The 15,182-nt window shown below is 39.7% G+C and overlaps 1 protein-coding gene across 3 annotated transcripts in view; it reads right to left on the bottom strand.

Annotated features, from left to right (window-relative positions):
- Positions 1–15,182, bottom strand: part of zbtb16a (zinc finger and BTB domain containing 16a) — a 157,438-nt gene that overhangs the window by 17,715 nt on the left and 124,541 nt on the right. For all 3 annotated transcript variants that reach the window (XM_042007706.1, XM_042007707.1, XM_042007705.1), the window contains exon 5: positions 2,412–2,582. In XM_042007706.1, coding sequence (XP_041863640.1) covers positions 2,412–2,582 — 171 coding nt within the window. The remainder of the gene's footprint in view (positions 1–2,411; positions 2,583–15,182) is intronic.

Here is a 15,182-nt window from a genome sequence, read left to right on the forward strand (position 1 = left end):
GTGGGTCTGCTCCTTTACAGTCAACCGGGTGATGATCAGGAAAAAGTGGGTTCGCTCCTTTACGATCAGTCGGGCGGTGACCCAGAGAGAAGTGATGACGAGCGAGTGAGGAGGTGTTTACCATTTAAATGGAGAGGAAAAGTTTGCCGGTGGAAAGAGGCTTTACCAAAACAAAAGAGGGATGGATCTTTGAAGGCGAAATTTATCATAAAAATAATAAAAAGTGAATAATAAAGCCGTATGAATTTCTTTTAGGTTGTAGTCTGCAAAGAGTAACGTGTCCACCAGAGGTCTCTGAACATATAAGGACAATTAGTTGGATTGGAACAGAAATTTGCTGCCTGGAGCAGCTGAAAGAATCATAAAACCAGCAGAAGTTGTTTGAGGAATCATATTAATGTGACATTATCTAGTGAACATATAAAAACCAACATTATTTACCATGTTGGAACATTTTCTAAGTTTATCTGCAAACCAACCGATTTGTTTGTTTCATGGTTAAAAGGTGTGTTCTCGCCAATCAAGTCATCGGATCTGAGCAGGTCATCTGGGTGATCGCCCAGCTTAAATAAGAGTGAAAACTCTGTAGTAAATGATGCAGCCGCGGCGTCTGCGTGCGGTCAGTCACGGCGTAGCTGACGCTGGTGAGTGTGCTCTTGCACTCGAGCGTAGGGGGTGCGTGTCGTTTTGGTGTCGTGTTGCAGTTTCTCCTCCTAATCTGTAGGTGGCAGCAGGGGTAGTATCGGCTGGTAAATTTACCAGGTCAGAGTTCTTACGATGGTTCACTTCAGTTCGGTGGGTATTTTCTGTTTTAAAACAATAATTTGGTCCAGTATGGTTCATTGTCTTTATTAGCTTGTGGAAGAAAAGGAAGAAATAATTCAATCAGCCTCTCATCAACTTGATCCACTGGTTATTGTTTTTAAAAATGGTGGTTACCATACAAATTCAGCAAGAAGAGCCAGATATTTGGTAACACGTAGTCCCAAACTGAACAGTCACAAGGGAGTACCTCCGTATAACCGTCTGCATAGCAGGGGTGCATGTCAGGTCTGGGAGAGGTGCGTGTTGCCTCTGCGAAGCTATGCCAAGCTTACGGCGGTTACGCAGACGCCGCACAACCATAAATCCGCCATTAGCTCGCACCTGGTCACAGCACAACGTGGAATCTCATCGACTGTATTTTCCAGTTACAGCCATGTCACTCCAGCACATTATAGTCCCAACAAATGTGAAATGTCTTTTCACCCAAATCAAAAATTAATCTCATCTTCCAATCGTAACGTGCTGTCAGTAACGTTTTATTCTCAGTAATGGTGACGGTGTTGTAACGATGGAAAGAGTCATTAGTTAAAATACCAGTTACTAAAAAAAGTAACGCCGTTAGTAATGCTGTTTATTTTAACACCATTACTCCCAACTCTGGTAATGATTGGCAACAAAGTTGAAAATAAGAAGTTATTGGACAATATTGGGTCAAACGGGACTCAGATGTCCTTATGTGTGACAGTCTGAAGTGCAATGCCACCTCCCACCCCTCCCACCTCCTTCACTGTTTCTGAACGTATAACAGTTGCGCAATACCACAGTTGTGCTAGTTCCATGTGATGTAAGTAAGTACATTTTTCTAAAAGAACACGTAGACATAATCTTTAGCTCAAAACCATGTTCTATTAAGAGGAAAACACGGAAATGTACAGCTGGACTTTTTACATTGGAACCACATACCAACATCTGATCTTATGAAATTTTCCCACATCAAAACACTCAATGTGGCTTGTGCTTTCTTAAGTAACTAGATTATAATTTCTGAACTGAGAAATTGCTGTTATGTACTTTATTTTTGGCATTTTGACACAACATGGTAAGTACATATCTTCTGGCTTAATCTCTCAAACTGGGTTTTTACTTCAAAACAATCTTGAGATGGTTAAATGCAGTCGAAGCTTTGCAGGCCAGGCTGTTTTTCAGTCTGAATTTCAACCTTCACCTTTACCATTTTCTAAACTTGGTCAGTTTGGTGCTGAGTAACAAACTCAGATTTTTTTTTTATATAAAAATACAAACTGCTGCCAGTTCATGTCTAGACATGTGGAGGTTTGGACATCTGATTCTGAGGTGTCCCAGGAGATTAGCTGTGGAGGTATTTTAGACTAAAATGGGAGCAGACCCTAAAGCTAACCTAGAATAAGAGTAAAGCGATTACATTTCCTATTTTCTCTGGAGAATGGACAGATCAAGAATGAGAATCTGGCTGAGAATGGGAAGACTGCTGTATTGTACTTAGTTTGCTAAAAGTATAATTCCAGGCCTGTAGAGGAGGTTAAAAATAATTCTGTGGATGGTATTATGTAGAGCAGTGTCAGCCTCATGATCAAAGCAAAGATGGGTTTATAGGCGCTTCCACTGACCTGTGTGTGAGCGTAGGTGACGTTTGAGTGCAGTATGGCTGGGGAAAGTCCGGTTGCATTCGCTGCAAATGTAACTGCGCACGCCGGCATGGACTTCCATGTGCTGCTGCAGTGCTGTCTGGGTCTGGAAACGCTTCCCACAAAGCAGGCAAAAGATGGCCATGTCCGACCCTGTTAACGTAAGAAAAAAAGACATCACAGGTTAATTAAACATGGAAGCTGGAAGACATGATTTCATAATTCTGTTCATTAGCCTGACACATGTCTCTTTTCTAATGTGTCTCTATATTTTGGCAATTAATGTAATGAGTCTTGTAGTCACAGACGGGAAAGTGACCAGAATTACAAGTTTGAGTAAAATTTGAGTTATGCAGCTAGCCAGGGCAGCTACATCTCCCAACAGCACTTTGTAAGACAGTCATAGGCACGAGCTAATCACATGAGGTTGTGTGTGCTCATAGCAGAGATGTTCACAAGTCCTTTTTTTTGCAAGGCCAAGTCAAGTCACAAGTCACTTTTTGTTGTACTGAGAATTCTGCCATGCTACACCTGCCATTAGGTCTGCTTAGAAGATGCATTATAATATCCACAGAATGTAAAATCCGTACTCAGCCTTTCTACCAGCATTTAGTAACAGCTCTGATCTGTAGCTTAAACTGAAATGCTCTGTCCCTCCTCTGGATGATTTCTTTGCTTGACTAAATTTCTAAAACCTGGAGATGAAGATGGAAATTTATTCAGCTTACATGGCCTTGCCCTGCCTTTCCTCTCTGAGCTTCTTCATCCCTACTTGTCTTCTCGGTCCCTGAGGTCAGCTGACCAGCTGGTCCTACAAATACCGAAGTCCAGGAGGAAGCTCAGAGGAGACAGGACCTTCTCCGTTGCTGCTCCACAATTGTGGAATAATCTGCTTTTACACATCGAAGACCTGACGCAGACGCTGTGCGAGTATAACTCCAGCTTTAGTAACATTGACTCTGTGTCCCCCACAAGGACACATTGTGTTCTGTTAAAGCATTAACTGTCAGACCTCTTTAAAGGTGGTTCACAATTAACAACACATATTGTACATGATTCAACTTAATGTGTCGCACCACTATAACAGCTCTGACTTCAAATACGGTCCCAGTTTAACGTCATCCTTTTTTTTTTTTTTTTTACAGCGGTCCGGTCCCAGTTTAACATCATCATGGCAAAGTTACAGATAATTAGAAACTGTTCAGTAAATGTCTCGTTCTTCTCCGGAACACATCCAATGGCGCCAGTCTGACGACTTAACATTATTTTAGTCCAGACATAGCAACAAGCTAACGTTTATGCTGCTGTTGCTCTAAACTCGCTGCTAACATAGATAAACTCTCTAGGGGTGTTTTAAGGTGGGTAAAGGTGGGTGTGGTAGATCCAGAGTCCTGGATTTTTATACCACAGATGTTACTTTGCTGCTCATATAGTGGTCCCTTTTTATTAAGTTTTTAATAAAATTACAGGTGCTGCAGCAACAGCTGTTCACCTGTGCTGTCAATGTTTTTAATGCATGTGCACTATAGGTGTGACTGTAAGACGTTACGTCAACATTACATCTAGAGAGATGACAGCAGACAACAGATCATACTGAGATAAAATCATGGAAAAAAAATAAGACTCTTCACGAGTTTCAAATTATGAGTCCCAGTCGAGTCTCAAGTCTTTTGATTGCAAGTCCAAGTCGAGTCTCACGTCACTGGAAATGCAACTTAAGTGTGACTAGAGTCTGAGTCACAGAATCGAGTCCCCATCTCTGGCTCACAGTGTTTAAAGAACAGAACACCCAACAACCCAGGAGGCTCATACACGTTATACTGTTCCCCTCACAGGTTGACACGAACCACACTGTATTTAGATGATCAAAGATACACACAATGCTCTTGCTTCAGAGTGGGTGTGTAGATAGATAAAGATCTCCTATGCAATACTTCAATCGAATCTTGACTCTAGCAGGCATGGTGCATTTTTCTCCAACAGAGATAAAGAGCAGACAGTTGCAAGCACACAAGCTCCTTAAAAAAAAAAAAGTAACAAACACACAAACATGACTTAGCACGCTCTTATGAACACACTCCTTTCACACTTTTTCAATTATCAGGCTGGGGAAAACTCTGGGGAAGGACTGAGTATTTGGAGCTCAGTTTCTATTTCATCAGTCAATAACACATCTTTGGGGCAAAGCTGACACTAATTTAAAAATCTATGAAGAGCGGCCCGCCTCATGTTCATAACCACTGGAGGAGGAGGAGGGCCCACGACAGCCTCCACACCAGATCAATCACTGTCTCGGCAGCTCTGCACACTAAACAATGCGAATGAAGGGGGGGTGGGTTGGTGATAGGTAGAGAGGAGTTTGGGGGAAGCAGGTAAAGACGGGACAAACCAGTTTGTGGCTGAGGAGGGCGACAGAGAAAACAAGTTAGAAAGAAATTTAATTATGGTGTATGTAGAAGAGAAATAAATTCAGACAAATCTGATCCTGTATGCCTTTATGACTTCAGGTCTTATACTATCTTTCATTTTCTGTTGTAGTAGAGAGTAAGCAAGAGTGTTTACAGCAGTAAAGCATTTTTATTAGATCCTTTGTGAACTCTTGCAGCTGTTACCCAATGTCAGGCCTGGAGGTGAGGTACAGCAATGATGCATTCCGACTGGCAAAGTTTGGTCTGCTTTAAACAAACTTTTCTGCTTCCATAGATAGTACTGTACGCTTGGAGCAGCGTGAACATTCATTCTAGAGGGGTGAACCCTGGTCTTGAAAACCAGGGGGTCTTGGTTACAGGGCAGATTCTAGTGAAAGACACATTATGTTTGAACACCAAAGTAAAAACAGAAAGCCCAAGATTGTAATTTTTTTTTTTTTTAATGTATCCTGTCCAGCAAGGCAGCAGCAGAATGATGGTCTGGCTGCTGTGTTGTGCTGATCAAATTTACTTTGCCAAGAGAAGCTTTATGGGTATAAAGCTCCTCTTGATAATCTAATTTATTTAATTGTTCATCTATTTAATCTCATTTATTTATTTTGAATTATGGAATCTATGTAATCTTGCTGGACTTGACCGAAGGGGACAGAAAAAGAAGGACAGCGAAAAGAAGCAAAAAAGAAAGCAGTAAGAAGAGAGAGGAGACAGACACGACAGATAAAAGCAACGAGGGCCCCAAGAGCTCAGAAGCCCCCCCAAAAATTTGCAGAAATTTGCTGTTGATCTATCGTTAACCTGCAAGAATGAGCCTTTAGCAAGCAGTTGTGACAATGTACTATGTTGTCCAAGCATTTTTTTCCACCTAAGTACAGTATTAAAGAAAATCAAAGAAATGAAGGTGTGAAGTTTTTTAATCAGAATTCCAGAACCTGGTTCAATGACCAAGGGATTACTGTACTTGATTGGCCAGCTAACTCTCCTAACCTGAACCCCGTAGAAAATCTATGGGGCATTGCCAAGAGAAAGATGAGACTCATTAGACCGAGCAATGCAGAGGAATTTAAGGTCACTATCGAAGCATCCTGGTCTTACACCATTACACGCCAGCAGGGCCACAGGCTGATAACATCCACGCCACTCCGCATTAAGGCAGGAATTCACGATGATCGTATAAACCTGGGCATTGTTTGATCATGCAACAACAGTTTACCACTATTTCGGAGCCAAAGAGATCTACAATTCTGTCATGTTGGCATGAAATAGCTTTTTTCCCCCCAACTTCATTACAGTAATGAGAGTAAATGTTATTTGTTGCAGCTAATCCTTTTCCTTTGCTGCATTTTCCTATCCTGTTTTCTTGCTCTCATCAATGAGGATGCTATTGAACTGATTGGGATTGATTGCTTTTGGAATCCCTTTAGAACTCCTGATACTAAAATGGCTTTGACTGACAATCCTGCCTTTCATTCTCACCTGTCCTCTTTCTCTCTCACTGTCTGTGAGTTTATAATTTGTTTTAAGTCTGGATCTAAAAGCACTGGAATAAGCAGATGGCATCTTCCTACAGGCCAATTCAGGACAAAGCATTCATGGTCAGAAAATAATGCTGTTACTGTTGGTTGGAGAGGAACAAGATAAACACAGTAGAAAGGATCAAGAGTAATAAGTGACCAAAAGAGTCGGAGGGTGGATGTTAGTGGGGGTGGGGTAGAGCTCACAGAGACTTTGGCCAAATATGGGGAATTAGAGGAAAAAAAGGTTTTGGAATGTAAAAGGTCAACACACCTCTGACCTCTGGGCTTAAGAAGGGTGGAAATATGAAACCCAGAAACCAACACACCCCCTTGCACATATACAGACAAACAAAGACGGGGAACAAAAAGTGGAGGCACCCATACAAAAACACCACTTTGAAGTCAGAGCTGTTACAGTGATGGAACACATTAAGTTGAATGGTGTACAATATGTGTTGTTGAGTGTGTATCAACTTTAAAAGAGGTCTGACAGTTAATGCTTTAACAAAGCAATATGTGCTTAGTGGGTGCACAGAATCAGTGTTGCTAAAGCTGGAGTTATACTTGCACAGCGTCTGCGTCAGGTCTCTGATGTGTAAAAGCAGATTATTCCACAATTGTGGAGAAGCAACAGAGAAGGTCCTGTCTCCTCTGAGCTTCCTCCTGAACTCGGTATCTGCAGGAGCAGCTGGTCAGCTGACCTCAGGGACCGAGAAGGCAAGTAGGGATGAAGGAGCTCAGAGAGGTAAGATGGGGCAAGGCCATGTAGAAACTTAAATACAAACACAAGTTTAAAATTAACTCTAAAAATGCACAGGCAGCCAGTGGAGTGAAGCCAGGACAGGGAAAATGTTTTCTCTTCTATTGCTGCCTCTTAAAATTCTTGCAGCGGCGTCCTGCACCAGCTGCAGAGGTAACAATGATATTTGACTCTGTCCTACATAAAGTTCAGTACAGAAATCTGAAATTAAATAAAAGCATGTATCACGGTTTCAAAATGCTGTCTGGAGAGAAAAGATTTGACCTTTGCCAATTGCCTTAAATGATAAAAACACAACTTGACTACAGCTCTAATTTGGCTGTTTAATTAAAATCACTGTTCAACTTAAAACCCAGGTTGGTAATGGTTTTCTTAAAAATATCCTGTCAGGGGTCCCAAATTAACAGAAGTGGATTCACAAGGCCCATTAGTTCCAAACACTGTTACCTCTGTTTTCTTTTCATTAAAATTTAAAAAGTTCAGCGCAAACTAAGCTTTAATATCCTCCAAGAATCAAAAAGAGGTCTAATCGAAAGGCCATTCTTCCTCTTTAGAGGCAAGGAGATCTGGCAGTCATCAGCATAGCAATGAAAGGCAATTTCATGCTTTCTTAGGATGGAACCCAGAGGAATTGCTATTAAAAAGCAGTGGCCCTAGAAATGAGCCATGTGGGACTCCACATGACAGGGGAGCACATGATGATGCAGAGTCTAAAATATTGACACAGAAGGACTTATCAACCAGATAAGACTTGAACAAATCAAGTGTTGTGCCATGGATACCTACAAGTTGATTCAAGTGGGAAAGTAAAATTTTGTGATCTACTCTGTCAAATCCGGCAGTTAAATCAAGCAAAACCAACATAACAGTCACCTGAATCACATGCTGAGAAAATGTCATTAATGATCTTTAATACTGCAGATTCTGTGCTATGGTGGGCTTTAAAACCCGACTAGTGTGCTGTTTCTATCCAAAAATGATTGTAATTAGTAAAATACTATCTTCTCTAAAATTTTGGAAAGAAAAGGAAGCTTAGAAATGGGCCTATAATTAGCTAACGCTAAGTGGTCAAGACCGTGTTTTTTTAAGGAAAGTTTGGGCTACTGCATATTTAAGTTTGGCAGGGACCACACCAGAAGACAAACTGTTAATAATAGCAAGAACACACTGCGCTATACTTGAAAAAAATCTTTAAAGAAATGAGTAGCAACAAACTCAAGGGGAGAGGCTGAGGGCTTAAGATGAAGCACCGCATCCTCTAGGAAAGAGAGACAATCTGGTTTTTAACATCAACAAGACAAGGGAGGTCCTAGTAGATTTCAGGAGGTCCAGGAAGACTGACCACGTTCCTCTCTGCAGACATGGAGAGGCAGTGGAGCGTGTGGACAGCATTAACTTCCTGGGCATCCACATTTCCTCTGACTTCTCCTGGACTGTGAACACTTCACACCTGGTGAAGAAGGCCAGGCTCTTCTTCCACAGGAAGGTGAAGCAGACAGGACTCTCTTCTCAGCTGCTGGTGACGTTGTGGTATGGCAGCTGCACAGCACAGGACAAGAGGAACTTAGCCCAGGTGGTGAGGACAGGTCAGGGGATTGTGGGCCGCCGTCTACCAGATCTGGACTCCATCTACACCACCGGAATATCCACCCTGTGAATATTAATGTCTGCTAGGAACTCTTTCATTTTCTGTAAATATATGCTTATATCTTTTATATCTTTATTTTTTATTTATTTATGTGTGCCTGTTATATTTCTATTTTCTTCTTTATGTGTGCTTAAGCCGAAAGACTCCTAAAAATTTCGTTGTGCTGCATAATGACAATCAAGATCTTGAAAATAACATTAAAACACAAATAGATTAAAATACTTAAAAGTAAGAAAAATAGTTACTAAAATTGACCATCTCAAATCACACAAAAAGTGTGTTTTGAAACAAGGATTTAAGGGTAGAAATAGACTGAGCACTTATGACATGCAGCCTGTTCCACAATTTTGGGGTTAGCACAAAGAAGGCTCTCTCGCCTCTAGAGATGTATCTGGTTGGAGGAACCTCCAGAAGCAACTGTGAGGAGGAGCTCGGAGCTTTAACCGGAGCATGCTTGGTTAGAAGCTCAGATAAATACAAAGGAGCCAGTTAAGAAAACCAGAAATCGAATCGTCTTTGGATTTAAGGGCAACATAAATCTGCAGGTCACTGGCAAAGCAGTGATAAGATATCCCATGCATATATAGGTAGAGTAACACGGGCCTAAAATGGATCCTTGTGGGATGCTACAAGAAAGAGGAGTAGCTGCAGAGGAATGCTGTTCAAACTAGACAGTAAATGTCTGATTGCAAACCAGTTTAAAACAGCACCCTTTAAACCAACACACTGTTCCAACTGAGTTAGAAGAATTAAGTGGTTGACTGCATCAAAGGCTGCAGTAAGATCTTCGAGGATCAAGGCTGCTGGGAAACCAACATCAAGACTTAAAAACAGATCTTTGAGAATCTTTAAAAGTGCCGTTTCTGTGCTATGATGATACTTAAAACATGATTGAAATTTATCTAATTGCAACAACACTAATTTCGCCAAAACTTCAAAACCAATAGTTTGGAAATGGGCCTGTAATTGGCAAGAATAGAAGGATTCATGTTAGGTTTCGTTAGGAAAGGTTGCACTATAACCTGTTTGAAAGAGGCTGGAACACTGCCCGAAGCCAGGCACTGATTTAGCGATGAGTAAGAGGAATCAAAGCTTTGTAGTATTTTTCATAAAACTGCAGGTGATTTTCCAGATTTTGTGTTGCTTTCGTGTGTGAAATCTGCTGACCTTTTGCCATCATTTGCATTCTTTGCCTACAAACTACAGTTTAGGTTAAAGTTAGAATTTAGATTATTATCATTCGACACATTTAAGCGGTACAACAGTCAGTACTGGAAATAATTGTGCGCAGCAGGAAAGTGGGTGAAGGTGTCAGCTGCTGAGATAAAAAAAAAGAGTGGAGAGATAAAAAAGGAAAGAAAGGTCGGAGAAAAGTAGTTGAACCAGGAGGTCCATTACAGTGTAAAATTGAGTCTGCCCAAAGTGACACCTGAAAGGAGGAGCTGGAAGAGCCAGAGTGGTGGGGGTTCTTAGTCTCAGTCTTGTTTGGTTGTTTTAGAATAATTTACCTCCTCTAACCAGCTTCTCTCTACTTCTAGTGCCATCTATTTATAAAGGCTTGGGCAGTTTGTGGAGGTTTGTGCGTATGGCTGCAGCAGTGCCGGCAGTATCTTAATGGGTCTGGAGTGGCAGGGCTGCTGTTATTTAAGTGGGGGATGGACAGAGGCCGGTAATGGGGAGAAATACTCCCCGATGGGAGGTGACAGTGGCCGGATGGGTGAGGAGGAGAGAAATGGTCTGAGGGTAGAGAATGGTCATTAAGGTAGGCACTTTCACCGACTTGGATGTGCTGCAGGGCGACCGCCCACTGACAAGCCAAGTTTAATACCTTTAATATCATGATTAATGTCTTCAGAAAATGAATGAGCCATTTAGGTTCTGTGTCCAAAGAAAGTGTTTAAGTGTTTCACATCAGAATTAACTTTAGCCACAAATTAGGTCAAGGCTCTGTAAAGAAGAACACAGGCATTTTGATAACCACAGATGTACTTTTGTCCACTTTCCACATGCAAAGAGTTCTTGTGCAGTAAAACTGGAGGTTTTGGAACATCTACTGTATGTGTGGACTGGAAAATCTGGTAACTAAGTAACTAAGTCAGATTGCATTAACCATCCTTGGCCTCACATCACACATCTGCACTGACTGTCTTTCTGTTTACATGGCAACAGCGAACCTAGCCAAAGTAGCGCTGGTACTAACCTTGTTAACAGGACTTTTTCACATGATTAAACATTAATGTATAATTAAGTGGCAAATATTAAAGGGCACAGAGGTGCCAAAACATGCTACAGATTAAACAATACTTAACAACACAGAATATGATGCTGCTTTCAGATCAGACCTCAGACTGATACAACTTTAAGGTGGTTTTCACTGAAGATGGCAAGATAATGTCTGTATGTCCATGGTATTGCTTCAGCAAATTGGGAGACATTCCTGAGATCACTTGTCAGTCCTGTTAGAAAAGTTATGTGTACAATCTGTCCATGTTTTTTCATGTGGATGGACAGTTTTTTTTATTTATTTATTTTTTTTGTAAAAGGATCTATGTGGATGTAATATTTTGGCAATAGAGGAGGAAAACATTGTTTTGTTCGTTCACTATGTTTCTTACCGATCTACAATATGATACGGAAACCTAAAGAGAACGAATTAAGGATTTTAATGATTTAGTGATAAAATTATAGTAACTTCAAAACTTCCCCAGTTCAAACGTTGACGCAGAAGATTAATAACAAGCTGTCATTTCAGACTGTAAGAGAACAAAGACATGTTTCAAGTAAAACAGCCCAAACTGTTTCTTGAAATCCATCCTGAATGCATGCGTTTTCAGGACCATTGTAGTCAAGACAGTTTAATGTGTCCCGACTGTGCCCTGCAATGCGACCTGATTTAATGAGGCAGAGAGCAGCGGGACCTCAGCACAGGGTGTTCAATCACAGGCCATTACTAACAACCCTCAACCTCTGTTACTGCTTGCTCCTGTCAATAGTAATCTATGCCGAGGAATAGTTTATCTATACATAGAGCCGAACAGTGACTAATGTAGGAATTTGTATCCGTACCTACATTAACTGGTAGTGTCTTGCTTTGACAATAGTTTGAGGTGTTATAGCAGAAACATGATTAAAAAGTCACCTCAAAACATGATTTATGATGTGTGTTTGTGAGCTGTTAGCTTAGAGTGCTACTCATAAACCATGACTTATTACCTTCGTTTCATCTAAATAGGATTCAACTTAAGTACAAGTGTTCGTACTTCACTTGGAAACAGTAGCCTAAAAGAAGGAATTTATTCTCTATAGTTTAACCTCTTGAAAAGCTAACAAGTAGACCTTGATCTGAAAACTGCATTTCAAAAGAGACAATTTTCTGCTCTTGTTTAAGTGATGTCAGAAAAGTTTTTTTTTTTTTTTTTTTTTAAAAACACTTTACAAGGATCACAGTTAAAACAGAAATTGTTGTGTTAACTGAGGAATGAGAGAAATTTGACAACAATAACTGACCTGAAAAAAGCAAATGATGAAAGAAATAAACATTGTGAAGGTTTTGGAAGCAGATTCACGGAATCCAACCATTTTATTTATGCTGCTTTTCCATCAGATGTTTCTAGTTAAAAAATAAAATAAAATAAAATAAAATAAAACAAAACAAAACTAGGAATTGTAGTAACTCAACTTTTTGGCCAAAAAAGAAAAAAAAAAAAAAGAAAAGAGAAAAGCAAAGAAAAAAAAAAAAAGCCATATAATTATTGCAGGACTTGGTTTAGTTTGCAGACCCTGATATTTGGAGTATGGCTGCTCATTAGATCCTTGCTGTGAGTAGCATTTTATTCCATTATTATCTATGCTTTATGAAAGATCTTTTGAAGTAATTCCACCAGTTTAAAGGCCTTAATGAAAAACAAACACGTCTCTGTGGACTAATGTTTTGATGGAAAGCTGGGCAGCCTTACAGAAAAAAAATGATTGACCAGTATTACACTTTTCATAATCATTTTCTTTCTCTTGCCCTGCCAACTGTCCTTGTTTAACACTCGCAGTGGCGTCAGACTGGCGGGGGGGTAAACGGTACTGTTTACCCAGGGCCCATTGCAGGGTGGGGGATATGGAGGACCAAAACTGCCAAAATGGAAAAAAAATAAATACAGAAATATAAAAAATGGCTCAATAAACAAATTGATGTGCCAATACATTATACAAATAAATAAACAAACAAATAAATAAGTAAAAAGGTTTCTTTTGTTAAGGAACCTATAAAATATGTCACAAATTTATATTTCTTTAGTCATTTTCAACTGTTTTAATTTAACTTTGCATTAATTTGCCTATTTATTTACTTTAACATGTTCTTTTCAGTTAATTTTATTTGGAGAATTTTTTTCCCTACTTTAGTTTTATGCCTGTGTTTATGTTAGTATTATTTCCCTTTTACATTTTCTTTATCACCAAAATTATTTATTTCTGTATTTTATTTTCATTTGTTTATTTATTTAGTGACACTATCTTTATTCAGTCATATTTGCATCCTTATTATTTCCAATTTTGCATTTTATTTCTTTATTTATTTGTCTCCTTTTTACATTTCTGTGGGTAAATGAGGGGGTGGCCTTTAAATAAAGTTAATGGTGATCAGAAGCATTATGAGCTTATTCTCTGTGTGTCATCAGGAACACACAGATACATCTTTTTTTTTCTGATCAGCCTGATCATTCTACACACACACATATACACACATGTATAAAACACACAAAATTCTCTATGATATTATAGCTTATCTTTAATTATCTGCAGAGGTGATTCTAGAGTCTCTGGGGCCCAAGGCAAAATTTCAAGGGGGCTCCTCCAACCAGGGGTCATTGCCTTTTATTATGATATTTTATATTAATAACATTTTTAATAATATCTTTAAAGTCTTTGTTGCTAATGTATTAAATTCCTCAAACCTAACATTTAATTTTTTTTTGGCAACTTCCAATATGTTTCTACTTTTCTACTTTGTCAATTTTTTATTCGATTAAAAACGAGCAGTGTGATTTAACCTGGTTCCAATACAGAATATTAAACTATGTGCTGAGACCTGGATTATGACTCTTTAGGATTATATTTATAGCACACAGAACATAAATGAATAAATGCAGTTTTCAGAAACATAAAGCCAACTGGACACATGGAAAATATAATATAAACCACCTGCAGACAACACACAGCTTACTTTTATTAACTTTATAAGTGCATTACCTCTCGCCAACAAATTCTAACATTATTATTTTGACAGGTTAACTGCACACAGCTTTAATTTGTATTGGCCAAGATGTCTTTTCATTTTCGGCCTCACAACAGCCAGGAACTCGACCTGAGAACCGACTGAGCTGCTGAGCTAATTGAGCTTATGTATTATCTCCACTACTGACCACAGTTGTCAGCTTTTTTTCTTTTTGCGCTGCCTGTTTTCTTATTATTTTATTAAAACTTGTCTTTTGTTATATTAACTCACTCTCTCCTGTCTATTTATATGAGACACGCCCCTACTTGCAGCAGGACCGAGGGTTGGAAGCAGAGTTTTGCTCCGGTCCACCGCCGTCATTGCAAACTCTCCACATGGTCACTTCTCTGTAGTAAGTCAAAGTTGGCCTGCACTCGGGGGCCTGAGTATTTACCTGGCATACCTGTTGGTTAGCAGTGCCTCCGGTTATTTGTTGTTTGGTCGCGTCTGACAGCTGCCGCTCTGAGGGGACTCTCTAACCATGCCAATCACCTGAAGAGAGCCAGGATGTGGTCACAGCTAAAGTGTCTGGAAGCGGCATCACAGTGCAGGAATGCTTCCGCATGAGGGAAAAAAAAGGACTGATGGCTGATGAGGTGCTTGGGTGGCCAGGATGGCCACACCCACCCCCAGCCACTGTGCCCCTCCACCATTGCTTATTAATTAGAGAAGTGAGGTGAGCAGCACCTAAACTAACAGTTTGCGCTGACATCAGCAGCAGTTGTCTGTAGGATTAATTTGTAGAGACAACACAGATTAGAAATTAATCAAAGTTTGTGATCAAATCATGTGATTTAACGGAACACGCTGTAAAAACTTTTCCACTTTGTTCAGATATTTTTACCCTTTCCTAGTGATCAAATATGACATATTTGGTGTCAATGGATTCCTTGTGATTTCAGGAGTTTAAAATGCCACTGATGTCACATTATCTGAAAAAATTGAATTCACCAGACCCCAAAGTCTTTAATGTTGAAAACAAATGATCTACCATAAAGTTTTTTAATAAATAAACAGATGGATAATTCCAGCAATTTTCCAGCTTTAAGGACATAATGTTAAAAACAGTTATTAGTCTGATTAAAACATCACCTACTGTTGGTGCTTTTGAGTCAAATTTAATAAAATATCTAACC

The sequence above is a fragment of the Melanotaenia boesemani genome, chromosome 15 (genome assembly GCF_017639745.1).
Source record: "Melanotaenia boesemani isolate fMelBoe1 chromosome 15, fMelBoe1.pri, whole genome shotgun sequence".
Classification (NCBI taxonomy): Eukaryota; Metazoa; Chordata; class Actinopteri; order Atheriniformes; family Melanotaeniidae; genus Melanotaenia; species Melanotaenia boesemani.